At 44.6% G+C, this 21,870-nt stretch overlaps 1 protein-coding gene across 2 annotated transcripts in view; it reads right to left on the bottom strand.

Moving 5' to 3' along the window:
• Positions 1 to 449: 449 nt before the first annotated feature.
• The window catches only part of exoc3l2b (exocyst complex component 3-like 2b), a 38,639-nt gene continuing 17,218 nt past the window's right edge, over positions 450 to 21,870 (bottom strand). For both annotated transcript variants that reach the window (XM_010893833.3, XM_010893831.4), the window contains exons 4-13: positions 16,181 to 16,841; positions 15,661 to 15,775; positions 14,616 to 14,726; positions 14,018 to 14,118; positions 13,684 to 13,797; positions 13,295 to 13,430; positions 11,536 to 11,658; positions 6,753 to 6,908; positions 4,305 to 4,426; positions 450 to 2,122 (exon numbers count right to left, since the gene is read on the bottom strand). In XM_010893833.3, the coding sequence (XP_010892135.2) occupies positions 1,840 to 2,122; positions 4,305 to 4,426; positions 6,753 to 6,908; positions 11,536 to 11,658; positions 13,295 to 13,430; positions 13,684 to 13,797; positions 14,018 to 14,118; positions 14,616 to 14,726; positions 15,661 to 15,775; positions 16,181 to 16,841 (1,922 nt within the window). In that variant the 3' untranslated portion in view covers positions 450 to 1,839. The remainder of the gene's footprint in view (positions 2,123 to 4,304; positions 4,427 to 6,752; positions 6,909 to 11,535; positions 11,659 to 13,294; positions 13,431 to 13,683; positions 13,798 to 14,017; positions 14,119 to 14,615; positions 14,727 to 15,660; positions 15,776 to 16,180; positions 16,842 to 21,870) is intronic.

Here is a 21,870-nt window from a genome sequence, read left to right on the forward strand (position 1 = left end):
CACGTTTATTTTTCAGGAAATGTCAATGTAACTTCAACAACTACTGTACTTAGCATTTGCTAGCTACCAATAACATCATTGCAGAGTAACAAACGCTGTGTGGAAAATAGTTAGCATGGTGTCAGTTTGAAGTCAGTATGCAGTCAAAAAATATATGCTAGCACGACAGATTACTGAATTATATTTGAAGTGTTTTTTCAGTTCTTTCCCACTTGCAATGCAACTTTTATGGCTCGGGACTACGGTTTCAATTCATGAATTTAGACTATGCTAATAATGCTTATTACAGGCTGTGAATAAAGGCTTGTTGTGAAAAATGACTCAGTTGGCCTTCAAGAAAAACTTGGGATAAGATTAATTTCATCCAAATATTAATGTAGGTCAGACTATCCCTTTAATATTTGTTGTCCTGGGGCTGTCAGCTCATCTCTGTTAAGAAGCACTCACACTGAGGGTTTTTTATTTTCTTTATTTCATTTAAACCTTTATTTAATCATGTAAGTCAATAGCGATTCACCCTCTCATGAGTGAAATCGCCAAAAGATAACAGGCTTTTTAAAACACAGATACAAATGACTCTGGGGAGGGATGTCCCATGAAAGTCTTGTTCATTTTTGTCAAATTAAGCCCAAATATTTGATGTCAGTTTTCAATTATTATCATTCAGTTACATGATTTATGTACAATTTCATGGCAGATACAGTAGATTATTATATCCAGCTGTACCGACATTGAACATCAGAGATGAACAGATTAAATGATTGAAATCAGTGTGTGACCAACTATTCGGTGGGGTAGTCTCAGTCCTAAATATCTCTGTGGGATTTGTGAATCTTTCATTCAATAAAAAGTGCAGTGTAAATCTAATTCTCTGAGGGAAAAATATTTACATTATCCCAACAATCATAAAGATTGTCTTTAATTCACAGCTGTAAAAGTACATTGCTGTGAAAAACAATCGGAATTTTGACAGTGGTTTACTGATTTTAGTCAGGGTCTCAGCATTTGACAAAACCTGAAGAACAAGCTTGAAATGACTATACATTCATTTGAGTGGGATTTTAAAGTTTGACATTGATTACAACACAATCAAACTGCCAACTATAATAAATAATTTTATTGGTAGGTACATAAATAGGCAGTAATGATTTAATCCACTCCCACAGGTTTTAATCATCTTGAGTTGCTCAACATGCATTATTAGCCCATATACTGTATATTCACTGTAAAACAATGTATTAATAACTCTTAAATACAATGAAAATCAGCGCAGGGATAATAGATCATTAAACGTGTAGTACCTTAGATTGAGCATTCATCGTGTGCAACTACAGAACAGACTCCAACCACACCGTACGTATGCCAGCATGTTTCATGATCGGATATTGCGAACAGTCCTCTTGATCAAAGGTAGTGATTTAAGCCATACTGCAATTCCGTACGTAACCTTTGAAGGCACTTGGATGTGCAGTGTGAAGCATCGAACCAAATAGGTAGCCTGTGTCTCGTTCCACTGCCAAAAGAAGTCAATAAAAACAAGTGCACATTTCGTCCTTTTCCATTTTGTATTTTTGTATTTTCTCACAGCGGTTGCATTATGAAACCTCATTCCCGGTCTTTATCTAGATAAGCACGGAGTAGATTGTTGCTTACAATGAAAACAGTCATCACTTTTGATCAAGGTGTCTGTGAAAGGGGAAAGGTCACTTTCCGTTTTTTCCGCTTCCTTAATTTGTTGTGCTGCTAACGCCTGACATTTGCTTGCAGGACTTGATAACGAGCTCCATTGTGACCGTGGAGTCATCAGTCATCAGAACATCATCAGAGTGGATACGGCCATTAGAGCATGTCGTCGTGCGCTTCTCGGACGGGGGCTCTCTTGGTGCGGCGCGGCCTCAGGCCGGAGAAGCAGGAGGAGGCGGTGAGGGCGATGCGGCTCAGGCCCACGTTCACGCAGTGCACCTCGGACGTGACAGGCACCTCGGAGAAGAGGGCGCGGTCGCGGGACAGCCGCGTCAGGGTGTCGCTGTTCTCGATGTCCTTCACGATGTTCAGGATTTCCTGGCGCTCCGTCTGCCGTGTCATCCCGCGGATGTTCAGGAGGGCAGACACATGCTTCTTCCTGGGAACAGAAGAAAACAAAGAGGGCTTGGTCCACTTCTGTGGTTCGGTACCTACTGATGACAAACCAACATGCTGCAATGGTGTCATACAGGCCAGTAAAGCCTCGGCTGGCTTGATCTGAGTGGAGTACAGTAGTTGTCAAGCCATTCTCCTGGGACCCCCAGCCAATCCATGCATTAGACATATTCCACCTGGGTCAACTTGTTTAGTGATCCCTAAAGCTCTGGACTAGTTGATTTCAGTGAGCTATCTCAGGGCTACCACAACGTTGTGAGACACGGGGGGGTCCCCAGAAGACATTTGAGAACTACTGAAGCAAAGCCTATTGCGGATCCGAAACTGATCAGAAATACAGTGTAGACTTTGTTAATGTTGTAAATGACTATTATAACAGGAAACGGCTGCTTTTGAACTGAATATCACATGGGCATAGAAAGGCTGATATCAGCAACCATCACTCCTGTGTTCTAGTGGCATGCTGTGTTTGCTAATCCAAGTTAATCCAAGTCACCCTTTTGCGATTGTTACCACTGTTGAAAACTGTTGTGCTGATTAAAGAAGCAATAAAACTGGGCTTTTTTTTAGACTAGTTCAGTATCTTCAGCATCAGGGTCTGAAACTCCCCAGTCTATTCTTGTTCTGAGAAATGAAGGCTATTCCATGCGAGAAATTGCCTAGATTTCATACAACGATGTGTACTAGTTTCAGAAGAAAGTTATTTATTTCTGTCCATTTTGAGCCTGTAATCGAAACCATAAATTAGCAAACACAATGTGCCATTGGAACACAGGACTGAAGGTTGCAGATAATGGGCCTCTGCACACCTATGTAGATATTCCATTAGAAATCAACCGTTTCAAGCTACTATAGTAATTTCCAACATTAACAGTGTCTACATTGTAGACTTGACCAGCAACTGCATTTCCGATCAATTTCATGTTATATTAATGGACAAAGAAATATGATTTTCTTTCGAAAACAAGGACATTTCTAAGTGACCCCAAACTTTTGAACAGTAGTGTACATGGAAACACACACGCGCACACACACACAAAAACATGCAAACAAAAGGAGCAAAACATCCGTCCCAGTTTGAGAGGGCCTGACTGGCCTGACAGGTTCATCACCTTGACACCAGGAAATCTAAATGGACCTGCGCCGAAGACACTTCCTGTACGTGGCGACTTGGGGCTGGGTAGCAGCAGCGCAAGGGGGAATGACAACCAGCACTAAACACTGACAACGGTCCCAGCCCTGAGCAGGTAGTCCAGAGTACCATGGCGGAGCTCTGCCTTCCCACTCACCACGGCCCGTCATTATCACCTACAGTGATGTATGGACGGGCAGATATGTTGAATTCTGTGATACCTGTTTGGATTTCCAACCCTGACTTCCCATTGGCTACTGTGTAGGTGAAACCTCAGCGGTTGCATTGCGAGGTCTTTGAAGCGAGCCGTGTGGTCTGAACTCAACAACAGCTCTCAAGTGTCCGGTGAGATTTAACCATTCAGTGACATTACTGAGGGATTTTACACATTTGATTGATGATGTCAAGTATTGTATGGTGAAGCGTCTGTTTTCGAAAGGAACTGGGAGAAAATCGAGGTCAATAGTGTGCATTCTCCAGATCCAAATCAAAATTCCAAACAATACTTGTGGGTCAAAACAGTAAAGCCTGTTATTGGTAAAGGATGGAGAGCAGTCTTAATTTAGAAAAGATTCCATGGAGGACTGCCACCTCACGCCTGCCTGTTCCTCCGGGACTCTTTAGCAGCCGACTATCCATGCCAGGTTATACTGCACAGCTACCGTGTCACGCCTAGGCAGGAAGTCCATGTTTTTGCTTCGTCTACATCCAGGACCCAACAAGAACACACCCCACACACTCACACACTTCCCCCACACCACTACCCTAAACGGACAAGACCCCCACCCCCTTTTTGATGTGTGCCAGCGATGTCCAAACAGCTCCCCACAAAAATAAGGAAACAACTCAGCTCTTGTTTACTTTCAACAAGTTCCCAGTTTGCCACCCAAAAGACAGAATGGTAGCCATGTTTGTTTTTGTAGTGTTTCAATTAGGCCAAGTGTTTGAAAATGCTGGCGCTCATGTGACTTGGCAAAAGTTCTGAAATATGACCATTACTACATAATTAACAGCTTCCTCCTGCTCTCCTTACCGAATGTCTGGGAACTCTCTCACCAGCATGCCCACCTCCATTTGAATGGAAGGAATGTCTTCCAAGAGGATGATCTCTGACAAGTGTGGGATAGCACTGTCCAGCCAGGAGGAGGACGATTCCTAGAGAGAGAGGGGCGTGGATTACAGATTTATAGGTAAACACAGAGATAGTAGATTTTTTTTAGATATGGGCAAGAGAGAGACATAAAGAATGTAATAAGAGCCAGGTTCAAAGATATAAAAATCGAGAAAAAGAGATAGAGATAGGAGAGAAAAGGTCTGATCAGAACAGATCCTGCGCACAACAAAAAGAAGGATATAATAACATTAACCCTAGTTTTGTAGCACAATAGAAGCAGATCAATAGAGAAAGGTCAATGGGGCTAAATCAATAGAGACAGGGTGATAGACACGGGCTAATAGAGACAGGTCCATAGTGACGGATCAATACAGACAGGTCAATAACAACAAGTCAATAGAGACAGGTCAGTCGAGACAGGTCAACAGAGAGAAGTCAAAGACAGGTCAATAGTGATGGATCAATAGTGTGGGATCAATAGTGACAGGTCAAGAGGGCTAAGTCAATAGACACAGGTCAAAAGCAACAGGTCAATAGGTCTAAGTCAATAGCAACAGGTCAATATCGACCGGTCAATAGGTCTAAGTCAATATAGACAGGTCTATAGAGAGAGGTCTATAGAGACAGGTCAATAGGTCTAAGTCAATAGAGACAGACATAGACCTAAGTCAATAGAGACAGGTCTATAGAGAGAGGTCAATAGGTCTAAGTCAATAGAGACAGGTCTATAGAGACAGGTCAATAGGACTAAGTCAATAGAGACAGGTCTATAGAGAGAAGTCTATAGAGACAGGTCTATAGTGACAGGTCAATAGAGAAAAGTCTATAGAGACAGATCAATAACAGACTGGCTTCTCTAACTCAAAGCCTTTGAATCTTGGTAACGGATTGAACTCATTTGAAACCTTAGTGGTTATTGTATAACTACAATGGTGACGTGAAAACACACAGTGGACCAGAGGGAAATGTGACAATGCAGTTCTGAAACCCAAAGGGGCAGCAACGACACTCAGCATGCAAACTCAGTCACACAGGCATTCAAGCGACCCTGTTATTTGGAAACAACCGCAAATCATATGGTTGACCAGCGTTTTGTCCAGGCCTTCCACTTGGCCTCGTGACTGAGGTTCAAAGGCACACGGCAGGATGTCTGTAAACACCTCCATCCTGTTGTCCAGCGAGGTGACACGCGGATGTTTCATCTGGGGCGGACACCACAGGGGGAAGGATAGGGAGGAGGCTAGGGTGAGGGGTGAGGTGGTTGCCCCGCGTGTGCAGCCTGCCTGGTTGTCCGTCTCCCCCCTCGGCTACAGTAGCCATCCTTCATGTCTGTCCCCTGTTTGAACTTCTTTAGGGTTGTTTCTCAGATGAACGGCCCACATGTCAGTCGAAAGTGACGAATGAACACACGCTTGCTTGTTCCCTTTCCTAATTACACAGTGTTTGTTGTTTGATGTCAGTGCTGTCGGTCACAATGGTTTTCTGACATACACTCACCTAAAGGATTATTAGGAACACCATACTAATACTGTGTTTGACCCCCTTTCGCCTTCAGAACTGCCTTAATTCTACGATGCCCAATTGGCACTAAGGGGCCTAAAGTGTGCCAAGAAAACATCCCCCACACCATTACACCACCACCAGCCTGCACAGTGGTAAAAAGGCATGATGGATCCATGTTCTCATTCTGTTTACGCCAAATTCTGACTCTACCATCTGAATGTCTCAACAGAAATAGAGACTCATCAGACCAGGCAACATTCTTCCAGTCTCCAACTGTCCAATTTTGGTGAGCTTGTGCAAATTGTAGCCTCTTTTTCCTATTTGTAGTGGAGATGAGTGGTACCCGGTGGGGTCTTCTGCTGTTGTAGGCCATCCGCCTCAAGGTTGTGCGTGTTGTGGCTTCACAAATGCTTTGCTGCATACCTCGGTTGTAACCAGTGGTTATTTCAGTCAAAGTTGCTCTTTTATCAGCTTGAATCAGTCGGCCCATTCTCCTCTGACCTCTAGCATCAACAAAGCATTTTCGCGCACAGGACTGCCGCATACTGGATGTTTTTCCCTTTTCACACCATTCTTTGTAAACCCTAGAAATGGTTGTGCGTGAAAATCCCAGTAACTGAGCAGATTGTGAAATACTCAGACCGGCCCGTCTGGCACCAACAACCATGCCACGCTCAAAATTGCTTAAATCACCTTTCTTTCCCATTCTAACATTCTTGACCAGGAACACACCCCTAAATGCATTGAAGCAACTGCCATGTGATTGATTGATTAGATAATTGCATTAATGAGAAATTGAACAGGTGTTCCTAATAATCCTTTAGGTGAGTGTATATACGCTGTAAATTCTCTAGGATGACTCACCAGGTCTTTGAAGAGCACTTTGATCAGTTTTCCTTCGTCACGCAGTCGCCCTGCCATCCTCTTCCTCATCTTGAGCGACGTGCAGATAATACGCCCCCTCATGATGGAGCGCAGGTACTCCATGAGGACCCGTCGGTGCACCTCTCCCACCAGGACCTGGTAAACCAAGGGAAAGAAGGATCGGGCTCATTCATTAAGAAATGAATGAACCAAACAATGATCCATTCTGTGAATGTATTTAAAAAAGAAATCGCACAGGAATGAATTATGTCAAGTAGGCAGAGAAGTAAGCGATAAAAACTAAATTAGTTAATGATCGGTAAACACAATGTTGACACAATGCTGTGATATAGTGCCCTCCACAATTATTGGCACCACAATTAAAGATGAGCAAAAAAAGGGTTAAAGAAACTAATGTCACACTGAAAAAAAATCTAACCTTCAATTAAAGTAAATTTATTCAAAATAATAATAATAATCTGTTAACAAGAAATTATTATTTCTAACAAAACCATGTATGTCACAATTATTGGCACCCCTAGTAATTCTAATGAACAAAATGTAACTGAAGCATTTTTTCCAACTGAAACTGTTACAAACTTGCCTGAAACAGGTCCACAGTTTATTTTGTCCCCACAAACAGTGAGGAGGACGGTAAGAGAGACAAAAAAATCCCCAAAGATCAGTGTTGGAGATTTACAGAGGAGAGTAGCATCTTGGAGTCACAAAGTCTCAAAGAATTTTACGCAACCTCGTTGCCAACAAAGTATTTGGAAAGTATTACACCACAACCGTAAGCGCATGTAGTATGCCTAACACTACTGGAACTTCGACTGGAACCGAGTGCTATGGATGAAACAAAAAATTTGCTTTTTGGCAACACACACTCAAGGTGGGTTTGGCGTTAACAGAAGGAGGGCTATTCCAAAAATAATCTGATTCCCACAGTCAACTATGCTGGAGGTTCTGTGATGTTGTGAGGTGGTTTTTCCTCCAAAGGGCCTGGGAACCTTGTTAGAGTACATGAACTCCATTAAATAACAGGACATTTTAAATCTGAATCTGACTGTTTCTGCCAAGAAACTAAAACTGGGTCGTCATTGGATCTTCCAGCAGGACAATGATCCTAAACATATGTCCAAATCAACAAAAAAATTGTTCACTGAACACAAAATCAAGCTTCTACCATGGCCATCTCAGTCCCCTGACCTAAACCTCTGGGCAGAGCTGGAGAAGAGAGTGCATACAAAAGGACAGAGGATCCTGGATGATCTTGAGAGATTCTGTAAAGAGGAGTGATCTCAGATTCCTTGCTCTGTATTCTCCAACCTTATTAGATGTAACAGGAGAAGGCTCAGTGCTGTTTTATTGGCAAAGGGAGGTTGTACTAAGTATTAAATGCAGGGGTGCGAATAAATGTTAATAAATGTAACACACATGGTTTTGTCAGAAATAATTATTTTTTGATGCCAGATTTTTTTTCTAAGAATACATTTACTTCCATTAAAGGTTGGATGTTTCAAAATGTTCCCAGTCTGACATTAAGCTAATTCACCAAAAGGTAATTTTTGCCAGAACGCGTAAACAGAGCCGGCTAAGAAGAGCGAATTTCTTTGACTGACTGACCCTTGTTAAAAAGCGTAGTGGTTCACGGGCTCCGGAACAACAAGTCCTGCGATCGCCTCCATTAACAGTCAGAGGTTCAGGACAAAAAAAACTTCGCTAGTTACGACTTTACGTAGCTACATAATAGGAAGCCTAAAATAAAACGGTTCTGGTGGATATTAGGATTTGTTCAGGATAGACAAACACTTCGCTGATTTCATGATTCTCTAGTCTTTTCACTTGACAAAAAAGTCAGTTATCGTTTATGATGGCCATTCAAGGCTTCATTAACGTTCTTCTAGCAGCAAGATGTCATGCTAGCAGTGCTAACTCAGATTTTCTTTTTCAAAATAAAAGCCATTGAACTATATAAGTTAATATAGTTAACAATCTTGTATGTACATTTTATGTTTAATGTCTGTTCCAATGTTATTCTTGTCTGTTCTTTTTCACAGACTAGCTTGTTAACTATATTGCCTTATACATTTCAATTATGGTTTTAATTGTGATCAAGAAAATCTGAGTGCTGTCAGCATAATATAAAAAACGCGAATGAAGCCTCGAATGGCCATAACTAGTTATCGTCACCTATATTGATAGATATTGTATCTATGTCATTAAAAAAATTCTAATTAGCTGTTAAAACGGCCAGTGGCAAAATAAGATTTGTTCAGGATAAACAGAAACCTTGAGTAGATACGTTATGGGAAGCCTAAAATGAAACTGTTTACTATTTTGCGACTATTTCTGGTGGATTTTCGATTTATGTCTCAGGATTTGTTCAGGATAGACCAACACTTTGCTGGCAACACGATTCTCTCATCTTCACCTATATTGATACACTAGTTATTGATAGTTATTGTATCAATGTCATTCACGAATGGCTAATAAGCTGTTAAAACGGCGAGTGGCAGAAGCCATAAAGTTCATAGATGCTATTTGTGGTAGAGGTAAACTTAATAAGAAACATTACTCAGTTTAACACAATATAATGGCGTCTAGCGACATATTCTTTGCAAATAAGCTTTTTAAAACGGCCAGTGGCAAAAGTCATACAGTTCATAGATATTATTTCTGGTGGAGGTAAACTTAATAATAAATTTTACTCTAAGAAGATATTCTAACTTGGCGTAATGTTAATGAATGAAAATAATATAATGTGAAGAGGCTATACTAATGCCTAGCATGTGTGCACTTTGGTGGCATAGTGGTTAACGACAAAGGGTTTGATTCTTGAGAGGGCAGTCACGATTAACACATTTTATTGCGGGCCAGCTGAACAAGGCTTGCCTAGTTTCTTATTTTATAACACCTTTTTACTAATCTTTACTAGGGGTGCCAATAATTGTGGAGGGCACTGTATGTCTAACTACAGATACAGTACGTAGCTATAGCGGCATATGCACCAGGGATGGAAATTAGCACCCGCCACCAGCCAAATGCGGGTGATTTTGTGTTGTGGCGGGTAAACTCGCTTCACCTACCGGCCACCGTGGCGGGTAAATAAAAATAGCATACTGTTTCACCCGGACACATTTACGGAAGAGAATTAGTGCCAAGCAATAATAAAAAAAATAAAACCATCTCGACATTAAAGTCATTATAATGCGAGATTAAACTCGTTAAATTTAGAGAGAAAAGTCGAAATACAATCTTGAGAATAAACTCATTAAATATCAAGAATAAAGTTTAATAATCCGTTTTACGGGAAACCACGAAACCTCGATGAATCGCGCGTAGGTGAAGCCAGCGATAACCTTGCATTTGTCCACTGGTTGTCAATTCATGTTGGACAAAAGCGAGTACATCGCGCAAATTGGACAATTTTTTTTTTTTCTAAAAAGACCTAGCCGCTTGCAAATTCTCTTAAATAATTATGTCATAATTAGCTAATAGTTGATAGTATTTCTTTGTTACTGAAAGAAAGTCTATAATATAGCTTGACTAATTGATCCAACTCTGCCATCAGTAGGCTATGCAATGCACACTGATCGAATGCGTTATTCTACATTTAATTTCGACTTTTATTCTCGATATTTCATGAGTTTATTCTCAAGATTGTATTTCGACTTTTTTCTCGAAATATAACGAGTTTTTTCTCGAAACAAAACGATGTGACTTTATTGTCGAGGTGGTTTTATTTTTTGTATTATTGCTTGGCACTAATCCTACGTACACTTTAGAGGCGGCGCACGTAAAAAAAATGTGGCGTTACATCGCAGGCGTTAAGAGGTCCGCTGAGAAAACATCTCAGGAGGAGCCAGTGGACAAAGAGGCGAAAGTCAAAAACATTTTTTTAAAGAACGGTGGAGAAAAGCAGACAATGGGGAGTCCCGCGATTGGTTAGTTTACGACGAGACAAATCTGATAATGTACTGCTCTGTATGTCGTCAACACGCTTCACGTTGTTGGTTAAAAACAAGAAAGTGGCTGGTAAAAACATTGAGTGGCTGGTAGATTTTGAAATCCACCAGCCACAGTGGCCGGTGGACAAAAAACGTAATTTCCATCCCTGATATGCACACATTACCCATTACACAGTAGGAGGCATGATATCTGGCTTTATGTGTTGCCAAATCAGAGAGGTTTCATTCAGGAAAAAGTATTTCAGTAATATGTACTGTACATAATGAATCCCAATGAGGCAAGCTTGCTATGGTGAAATTTAATTAAATTAGACATGACATGACATTCACAGGTAATGGTTTTGGAAAGTATCACCAAGAATGTACGGTATGCATTCAAGTAAGGGTTAACACTCTGCTGACTAATGGTGCCTGGACTTGTTTGACCATAAAAGGAGAGAAACTGATAAATGTAATTTATCAGTGCTGAAGGCTTTTGATTAATACAGTTAATCTACTGTAGATGACCACCTGACAGGAGAGACGACGGCCATTTGGGTACCGGGTATGTTCGCTGCCAGGACAGTTTTCTTGGCTAGGAGATATAAGCTGTTGTTATAAAGATTTAAGGAAAGCTGCATTTGTGATGTAATATGTACTGTTTGGCAGCCATGTCTGTGAGCTGCTGAAAAATAACTTTATTTCACTATTTATATATAATATCAATGTTCCAATTTTCACGCTTCTATACTAATAGGAACATAATGGTATTTCTTGTGAGCTCATCCACGGGATTATATGCTCAGACTGGCTAATATGTGTCTCCTATTTACCTGATAGGGTGGGCTGTCCATCCGACAGAACTTCTTGAAATGTTCCTTGATATGGGACTCGATCTGCTCATACGTCTCTGTGTTGTTAAGCCACTTCCTCTTCACCAGCTTGTCGAAGTAGGGCTAAACATGGCGGGAGAGAGGGGCAAACTGAATGAATGAGAACAAGAGAGAGAGAGGGAAAGAGAGAGTCCACGAGAAAACAGCGAGGCAATGGGGAAGACAAGATCGGGTGGGAGTTGGAGTGACATGGACGCAGAGCCCTCCACGTTATCTGAGTCAGATCCTGGTTTCAATGCTTACTGAACCTCCCGACGGGGACTGTGTCTTCCTATAAGGATGTGTGGGCCGTATGGACCATGAATTCCACAGATTGTGACTTCCTACCCGAAGGGTTGAAAAAAAAAAAAAAAACACCCCAGCTCTGTCAAGAGGATGCGACATGCGACTCGGTGCCTTCGGGAGCACTGGGGACTGGCACTGCCCGTCTGCACGGCGGCGAGGCCCACAGAAGAAGACCGGAAGAGCATTGGCTGCCAGTAACTATGTGGCAGTCTGCCAGGATGACCTTATTCAGCCGTGTTTGTGATACTGGAGCGGCTATTTCGGGGCTTCAGTTCCTCAGTTCCTCCCTGAGAACTTTGAGGGCAAAGCCATGAGGGGAACTCTGATAAGATGTGCTTTATATTCTGGGACACATGGCAGACAGAGTGACGCTCAAGGGTGTGCGACTGGTTGTGTGTGTGTGTGTGTGTGTGTGTGAGTGAGAGAGAGTGTGGGGGCGGTGGTTTACATGCCCCTAGCTCTAAGTGCATTGGTAAGCTGTGACAACGGTTCTGTTTTTTATTGTGTGTGTGTTTGTAATATACTTGTCCTTATGAATCTAGTAAACCACGGACATTTTTGTGAAGTGAGGACATTTGTTCCATCCTAATTTTAAGGTTTAGGAGTTGAAGTAAGGTTGAGAACTATAGTTAGTGTTAGGGTTACGTTTAAATTTAGGATGAGTTAAGGATAGCTTTAGATTTAGGCTTAGGGTAGTAATAATAATGTTTAGGATTCATTTTAAGGCTAGGGTTTAAATAACAATAGTAATACCAACTTTTGGTGTGGATTTATATTTTACTAGTCTTACACCAGGCCAAAGACCAGGCTCTTATGCAGAGTGACTTACACTTAGTGCAGACATTAGCCTGATGAAACAACCACACGTGAGACTCACGTGAGACTAACAACATAGCGTCAAAATGAATAATCCTAATCATAAAACAAGCAAAATGTCAGTCAACGTCAGTAAATGGTTCAATAGGGAGAGGATTAGAAATAGGCTAAGATTTAGATGAATGGGAATTCATTTTTGTGTCAGCACATGGATAGTGATTCCTAAAATGTCTGCGTGGGTGTATGTGTGTGTGTGTCTGAGTGTTTGTGTCTGTGTGTGTTTATGTGTCTGTGTGTGTTCATGTGTGTTTATGTGTCTGTGTGTGTTTATGTGTTTGCGTGTGTCTGTGTGTGTTCATGTGTCTGTGTGTGTCTGTGTGTGTTCATGTGTCTGTGTGTGTTTATGTGTCTGTGTTTATGTGTGTCCGTGTGTGTTTATGTGTGTCTGTGTCTGTGTGTGTCTGTGTGTGTTTATGTGTCTGTGTTTGTGTTTATGTGTGTCTGTGTGTGTTTATATGTCTGTGTGTGTGTGTGCTTATGTGTCTGTCTGTCTGTGTGTGTGCGTCTGTTTGTGTGTGTGTGTGGTACACACACTCACCCTGATGTGCTCATACAGCCTGTCACTCAACACCTTCACTCCTTGGCTGACTATTCTGTCCAGGGAGGCGTTGGCTCGTTTCGCTGAGTCCTCGCTGATGGTTGGATCACACTGCACACAGCGCTGGACAAAACCCCTGCACACACACACACACACATACCGACACACAAACAGACACATACGCAATCAGCTGAGGTACACATGCATCGTTTTCAGGGTCCAAATCACAACATCAAGGCAGGTTGTCCTCTAGTCTGAAAAGCTGACATGAATGACATTTCAGAGAGCGTATTAACGGGGGGGGGACTGAAGGACGACAAGATGCCACAGCATGTACTCTGAGTGTTGAATAAAACGCCCCTATCTAGGAAACAGACAGCCTGCCCTACCTGAATGGAGGACAGCAGTTGACCAGAGCGATGGTCTTGGAGACGTATCCATCCTCGTTGTCCCCAATCATGTTGATCAGGCCCTCATGGAACAGCTCGACTTTCCTCTGAAAGCTGGACGTTAAGCAACATTAAAAGCATTTGTTTGTGACTTACACAATCCCCTCGATTGTTCCAGATAAACTGACTGATTCCAGCCGATCTGTTCTAGCACTATTGCAAAATTACAGCACTTTACTGGCAGTGAGAAACCTCTGGCTCTGTGTCCAGATAGACACCATGGTTCCTTCATTCTGTGACCGAATACAGAGATGCTCTATATTAATGGCCTCACCTGTAAAGGAAGTCTGCCAGACCATTCAGACTGCACTGAGCCACACGGGAACCCAGGCTTCTGTTGATGGCAGCCGAGCGCTCAAGATCCACCTGTAGCCTCTGCACACACACACACACACACACACACACACACACACACACATATGCAAGCATAAACAAACACATACACACAACACTTGTTATGTTGGCAAATGTGTATTATATTTGAAATGCTAACAGCTGCTTTATTTCCCCCCTGTGACGTCAGTGAAACATTTGATGACATTTGATGATGATGTTTGGCAAGTGCTGCAATCAATGATGGCCACTAGAGGCCAGTAATGTGACTGTTAAGTGACTTAAGCTGTGGTGGAATTCTGATGGAAATGTCTGTATTGACTTTGGCTTGGGCTTGAGGAATGTTTTCTCTGCCTAACCAGATGGATGAGCTTATCCTCAAAATACGAAATAACTTTAGTGTCCAAAACAAAAGGATCATCAAAACCGTGGGAGGAAATCTATTATTTACATAAAGCTTCACAAATCTACCTCAGATAAATTGTGTGCGCGTGTGTGTGCGCATGTGTGTGTGCGTGTGTGTGCGCGCGTACACATACTTGAATGACAGTGCGTGCCAGTGTGATCTGATACTCCTCAATGTGCAGAGACTCCATCCAACGCTTCTCCTCCTCGTCCAGCACCTGAGACAGCTCTGTGGTCACTTTCCCCTGGTACGCAACCAGACAGGACGTGGTCAGGCCAAAACTCAACAACAATTAATAACCACTACAGGCCCTGGGGCCACTGAAGCATTGAGAAAGGGTTCAAAAGGGTTAAAATAGCCATGAAATGTTATAGATCGGAGTTGATTTCTTATGGTCCTGAATGGGTCACATGTGGAGGCACCCTTAAATGTTCTTCATGGGAACTTTTAAAAGGGTTCTTCAAAGAACTCCTTTTCAAAGCTTCCTCAAAGAACCATTGAAAAACCTTTTGGGGGAGCTTTGTGAGCGGGGAGGTTGTTTAACTGGCACTTCGAGTAACAAGCAGAAATAACTGACTATTTTGCTTCAAGAACATACAGGGGTTCCCCCCATGTTTCAAAGTAAAGGACACTCCAAAAACCTCTTCTTTTTAGAGTGTACCCCCTTGCATTTCAGAGCCCCATGTTTAAAGACAACATTTCCTTGGGGTTTAGACCGGGGTTGTGTGTGGGGTCGCTGTTCGACGAGGGAGATCCCAGGACCACGTTTGTAGATGTAATCATCCTCAATTACATCCTGCAGAGGAAAGACAGCCTAGGGTTCACTGGACTTGGAATCAGTCGGAATCCCCCTCCAACAAGCTCTGGTCTACCTGCTCCTGGTGCATGCTGGGTAGCGTCTCCGGGTTAACGGCCTGTTGTCAGGTCCCCATTGTGTGGCGGCTGTTGTGGACAGGAAAGCCCACACGGGCTGACCCTGAGACGCCGCACACTGATTCGCCGCGACAGCCTAAATGATAGCTCTCCCTTTAGGTAGACAGGAAAGGCCATAGGTGCACCCTTTCCTTAGGCCGGTAGGGAGATGCAGGGAGCACCAAATTAGGCGGTGGTGGTGGTGGTGGGGGGGGGGGGGGTTGAGAGGGGCCGGGGAGGTTGAACAGACGGTGGTCAGCCCTTACCCTGACGGAGTTGAGGCAGTCCAGTTCCAGTTTGTCCACTGTCTCCGAGGGCAAGAGAGGCCTGAGCAGGGAGCGGTTGAAGGGCGTCGTCATGCTGACTGTCCCGAGGACGTCCCTGAATCAGCGCCAGCGGGAGGACAGAGTCGGTGACATGCTCATACAGTAGACATGTAAGAAGCCATGTGGGATCTTAAGCACACCAAGTGTGTACGACAAATTGGAGTTGTAACATGTTCAAATTGCTATTATTATTTATCTATTACTAATAAATACATCACATATACATTTTTGGATTGTTTTGGCTCATGAGCACCGGCACCACTTTCAAGCCACTTTCAAGACGTTATAAAAAAAACAAAAAAAAACTCAATGCCTCTTTAAATGATGGTATCTATGTATGGTATTCATGCACTGTATTATACACATCCATTCTTAAATTGTCCTGTTTCTAAACGTTTCCTAAACATATAAAAATTCAGCATCGTACATTTCTACGACGCCTCAGTGCATGGATACTCACCGGTTGTAGATGTTGTAGAGCCAGTCCAACAGGGAGTAGATATCGGTGATCTGCAGCGGTCCGTCTGCGATGCCCTGCATCCGGCGCGCCACCGCCTGGTGATAGCTCTGCAGATACACCTGGAAGGGCTCGTAGTCCTCTGGGTAGACCGGCACCACGTTTCTCCGGGCCGCGCCCAGGTCCTCCACCACCCGTGTCCGCACCCTGTCCAGGTAGTCGGACAGCTCTCCGCCCTGGGCCTCGTTCCTCTGCGGCAGGCTCCCGTCGGCCGCCTCGGACACCGCCTCCTTCCACCGCTGCTTCAGCTGCCTGGGTCTGGGTCCCCCAGGGGGCGCCCCCTCGCCCCTCGCCCAATCCCGGTCAGCCTGCTCCTCCTGCTGGAGCACCTGCACCACCAGGCCGAGGTTGGGCCCCGCCGTCGGCGAGCGCAGCGACTCGCGCACCACCGCCCACAGCTCCTTCTGCAGGGCCTCGTAGAGCAGCTCCACGTCTTTGGCTTTACGCCGCCCGCCGTCTTTGCTCCCGGGGCTGGCGAGATCGTCCGGGGCCATGCCGCCCGTCGGCGAGGAGGCCGCCTCACTGCACTCCTGCTCCAGCTCTAGGATGTGGGTGTCGGCGAGGAACAGGTCTCTCTTGTTAACCAGCTGCAGAATCTCCAGGACTAGATGAGAGAGAGTGGGACAGAGGGGATTATGCAACTCCACGTAACACGAAGAGCCAGGCAATGAAGCTGCATCAAGTCCAGTGACAAGAGTGGAGACACTCCACAAATGGAAAGAGACAGTGCTGCATCTTCACCTGAGCCTACACACGACCTGGTCAGAGGGACGAATTCCTTCGTAAACCCCACTGAAATAACCATGGACATTCTTTACTTGAACAATGTCCAAGAGCTAAAAGGCGAAGTCACGGTGTTACTTCCGACGCAGCTTCTTCGACATCAGATCCTTTCCATATCAGAGGCCGCGGGCCTGAAAGACAGATGTTGGCTGTCCCCTTTGGCTTGTTGTTTTTGGGCAGGTTGGATGTGGTCAGACTAGTCTCCCTGGTGGTGGGTTAGTTTGATCTCCTCTTTAGTTTCACACTTCAAAGATCCCAAGGACCCACGGATGCCAAACCAATCATGCTAGATTCCTGCCGAATGGCGTTGTCTGTCCTCCGTTCAGATGCTTCTCTTTCAGATGGAGGCCTCTCAAAAGGCTAGCACACCTATGGAATAGCGTTTAATACAAATAGTCTACATAGTGATTTGTTATGAAGTGGAGACCATTTTATTTCCTGTGGAACTCTGTTTTGGTTTCTAAGACATCTCTTAACATAATAAGTGTTGTTAAAGCATGGCCTCACCCATTTATTAAAGTGATCTCATAATCTCTCACTCTTTTGTGATGGTTTGAGTCAGAGAGAAAGAGAGACGTTAAATCAATAAGGAAACCAATGATGTAGTGGACCCGTTCCCATTGAAGTAACCAGACACACCTCTCTGACATCACCCATAATCCTCGGGGAGGTGCAACAGAGCCAGTCAGGAGTCACTGAAGTTTGATGGTCAACTAGAGGATAAGACCAGGCCTGTACTATTTCTAAAAGGTATTCTGAGTTCACAGAGCATTATTTTTTTTATTCTGCCCAAATGTAATGGACTTATGAAGTGCTAATTGAGTTCCTTTCACAAGATCCCATCGCTTCTATTTAAAATTGAACAGCCCCTTTCTTAAGATTGCGCAAAATAGTTTAGATGAATGTACCCATTTCCTTCAAGCCATCCTATGCTTTTCCTGCCTAGGACTCATGGGCTTTATACTAGGATAACTTTTCAGAATAAAGTCTGGTCGGTTTTTAACTTACGGCAAAGTACAATTGTTGATTAACTTATTGGTGGTTATGGGAGTTGCCAGGCCTCATTAATTCCTCATTCTTCAGCATGGAAGGGGGGGGGTTGTTTGTTGGGGGGGCAAAGCTTAAGTTCAATTGCCCTCTGCAACAGGGGATTCTGGATAAACAGGGAACTGCCTCCCATTTTTTTTGATTGCTCATTAACTGCCCACTCGAAAGTTAAGGCTTAAACAAATGTTTCCCGTTACCCAAAAGTGACAGTAACAGGCACTCAGGCCACAAGCAAAAAATCTAGCCCTATTCATGTTCAAATCCAGACATGCTCATGTCTTCTACACACTATGTCAAGGTATCATTTAGATTTTACGGCCCCAATGAACCCAACGACCCACTACGGACCCAAGATCTCCAGGAGCCATACAACTAAACCTTCGAAAAGGCAATAGCAGTTGGACAAAAAACCTAACAGGCATGGAATGCTCATTTGTCTAACACATTTGTATTACAAAAAGCAACTCAAATAGTTGTTTATACATTCTGTGATAAGTAGTTTATTTTGGATCCATCATCTATTTCACTGTGTGACGCACAGCGGTCACTATGATGAAACACTGTGTTCTACAGATGCTGCATCCTAATTCAATCACCCTGTTATTCCATTTATTTTCAAGCACAGCACAAAGTGCTGTATTCAAGTTAGAAATTAGGCCAGTCTAGGAAATGTCAGATCTAATTTTCCCTGATGGCAAAAAATAATATCAACAAAAGTTGGTTCTGGTAATTATTATCCACAACATATTTGACAGAATCTGTAGTGTGATACTGGGTGAAATTGGGGCACAAAATCTGTGTAGTTTTTCTTGAGAATCTCTGCAGCCCAATTGAGATGAATTAGCACAGCATTGGGGGAAGAATGAGGCAATTGGTCGGGAGCCCAGCCAAGTCTGTTTAATGTCTGCTAGTCAAAGAGCTGCTGTATGTCTCAGCATCAGGCGTCAAATTCAATAAAGCTACCGCTCCGCTGGTGTAGGTCATGTGCGTGTCTGGACTCCACAAGGAACCGCCGGGTCCAAATTCACATGCTGTTGTCCTGACCGGCCCAGCAGCGCGGCAGGAAATTACGGCAATTCCTCCATCTCCAGTCCAGTGGCGCGGTGACCCGAGGAGAAGTGGCAGGGAGGTGCTGGGCGGTCGGGCGGGGACATGACTCCCTTTTGGGGACTCTGTCTACTGCGGGGCCCATGAGGCTCATCGCACCACACCGGCAAAAGCTGCGTCACAAATCAGCTGTGAAAATAACCACCCGCCCTCTGCTCCAGGCTCCGCAGGGCTTCCAGATGCCTTCGCATTCCAGATGCCCCCTTCCCATAAAGGAACTATTTTTCAAAGAGGAGAGGATGTGGGGGAGGGGGGCGGGTGGGGAGGGGGGCGGGTGGGGTGGGGCGGGTTGCTCGGCTGCCGGCCCGCCGCCTCGTTCATCCTTCCCTATCCTGCTTGCAGAAGAGAGGAGCGCCTGGTGGTGCCATCTCACTCCACCACCCCCTCCGTGGCCAAAAACACGCCGTCATGGCCAGGGTCACCGTGACGACGACGCGGACGGACGTCTAAATATAAAACACAATGCAGACGGCCAAGTGTCCCCTGAAAAGAGCAGGAGGTGGGACGAAACGCTGGTGTGCTCCCAGTGTGATAGGAGGAGGCGCCACATCTTCTGTGTGACGTTGGCGGATACCGGTGACGAATACCGGTGACGAATACCGGTGACAAATACTGGTCAGGGTGTAGCCGCGGCAGCCGCTGAGGCAATTAGCTTGCGAAGGCTCGGCCGGCTCCCAGTCACCAGCTTAAGGCGTGAGGTCAGCCGCCGCTCACATTTAAATGGGACAGGGGGAATTCTCAACAGACCTGAAATGAATCCCGTTTGAAACCACACCAGAACATGATCGCCAGATGTTTCAGAGGAGGACTGTCAGTTTTGACTGCCTGTCTGGAAATCACTAAGAGTAGAGACTGCAAGTTTCACAGAGCAGGGGACAGAACACTGGTCTTTTGTTTCATGGCACTAACCCCTTGAGCCTGTTTTAAGGAACATACTACATGAATGTACAACAGTGGTACCACCCTTCCTTGGACCAAACCACAAAAATTATAATCCAGCAGGGGCCGTCCATAGGATCTAGAAATGCAGCAGTTCTGACATATAATATGTAACTTTACCTTCAGGAATCAAGGGGAACTGTTGGGCTATTTCATCCCCAACCGGATTAAAACAAAAATGTCAATCAAACAAAAGCAATGGTTGAGCAAGATAGTTGTGTACACTACTTAAATCATCCAGGGCAAGAACACACCCGCAGAACTGCCATCTAGACGACCTCCATTAATACCGGTGAAACTCTTGGAGGATAAAGGGCTATATTGTCCGGGGGTACCAAGCATGAAATGAAACCTCCTTCCTGGACTGCAAAACCCATTTCTCTCTCCAAAAAATTCACAGCAGCATCACATTTCCCTTAAACCGTAACTCGTAGACCCAGCACCTCAACGTACACCCATGACCTCCCCATACCTACTCACTGCTACTGTCTAAACTCTTTCAACTGCCAAATGAACGACCGTCCGTCCACTAGCTTCCTGACAGACGTTTATAACATATCGTACAAGCACAGATGTCAGTTTGTATTGACCGCTACGGTACGTTTATCAACAACATAAAAGGCATATCACCAGGCTGCATAGGTTCTGTATGGATCTGTGTTGACATCTGAGCTCTCGACAAGTCTCTCCCTCTGATGGCCGTTCAGTTTTTATCTAAACAGAGGCAAACCTCGTCTCTGACTTGCTTGTCCCCCCCCCCTCCCACCTTCCCAAATCCCTGCAGGCACAGCTGGGTCAAATCTGTTCCCCCGTCTCCACCCACTCCTCTCATTCCATCCTTTTCTACCCAATCTCATGCTTAACCACAACAAAGGGGGGGCCTGTCCTATCCCGTTCCTGAGAAAGCCTTTAGTCCCGGGGCAGCGCTCCGGTCCTCCAGATGGAGAGTGACACGGCGTCCATGTGAAGGGGGTAGCTGAGGCCCTGTTCTACGGTCACTCCCTGGCAGCGCCGAGACCGGTAACATGAACTCATGAAGGGAGTCACCCACGGTTCTGAACCTTTCAACTGACAAAACAAACACCCATCAGGGTAGTCACCCAGTGGCTCTGGCCGGCCCTCACGTCACACCACATTGGCTCCACTGACCGATCCGCCCCAATCTAGGTTTCCACCAACTCCCCGAGTGAGGTAACGATGCCGGACACTTGACGGCGGCCCAAGGTTACACGCTGAACATGAGAGGAAGCAGCGTGCTTTTAATCATGGCTAATGTAATCATTTGTTGCTAGGATTCTGACATGGACACCGTTTTCACAGCAGCTACTACGAGGTGTGAGCCAGCTATAGTTATGGTTTTATGGTCCGGTGGCCTTGGGGTTTAGATTTGGCGAGGCCTGCTGGAAATCATTCACTAGGCAGTGGCGTAACAGCCCTCCTATATGGGCCTGTTCAGTCAAGGCGCTTTCGGATGCCATCTGGATCGCTATAATGTCAACCCAATGTCGGCGCACCCAACCAATCAGCGGGGTTTTACACTGGTGAGCTGGATCGGCAGATTAAGCTGACCGTAATAACGGAGCAGGGCTCGGTCAGGCTATCTTATAATCTGACCCAGGCCTTGTGAACACCAACGATGAATGCAGTTGCCACACTCATCTGACTGGAACAGCACAGAAGGGCAAACTCCATGCTCAGGTATAGGGAGGAGCTGCAATAGCTTTTTGCCCTTTCGTACTATAAGGACTTCAGAATTT

The sequence above is a fragment of the Esox lucius genome, chromosome 1 (assembly GCF_011004845.1).
Source record: "Esox lucius isolate fEsoLuc1 chromosome 1, fEsoLuc1.pri, whole genome shotgun sequence".
Classification (NCBI taxonomy): domain Eukaryota; kingdom Metazoa; phylum Chordata; class Actinopteri; order Esociformes; family Esocidae; genus Esox; species Esox lucius.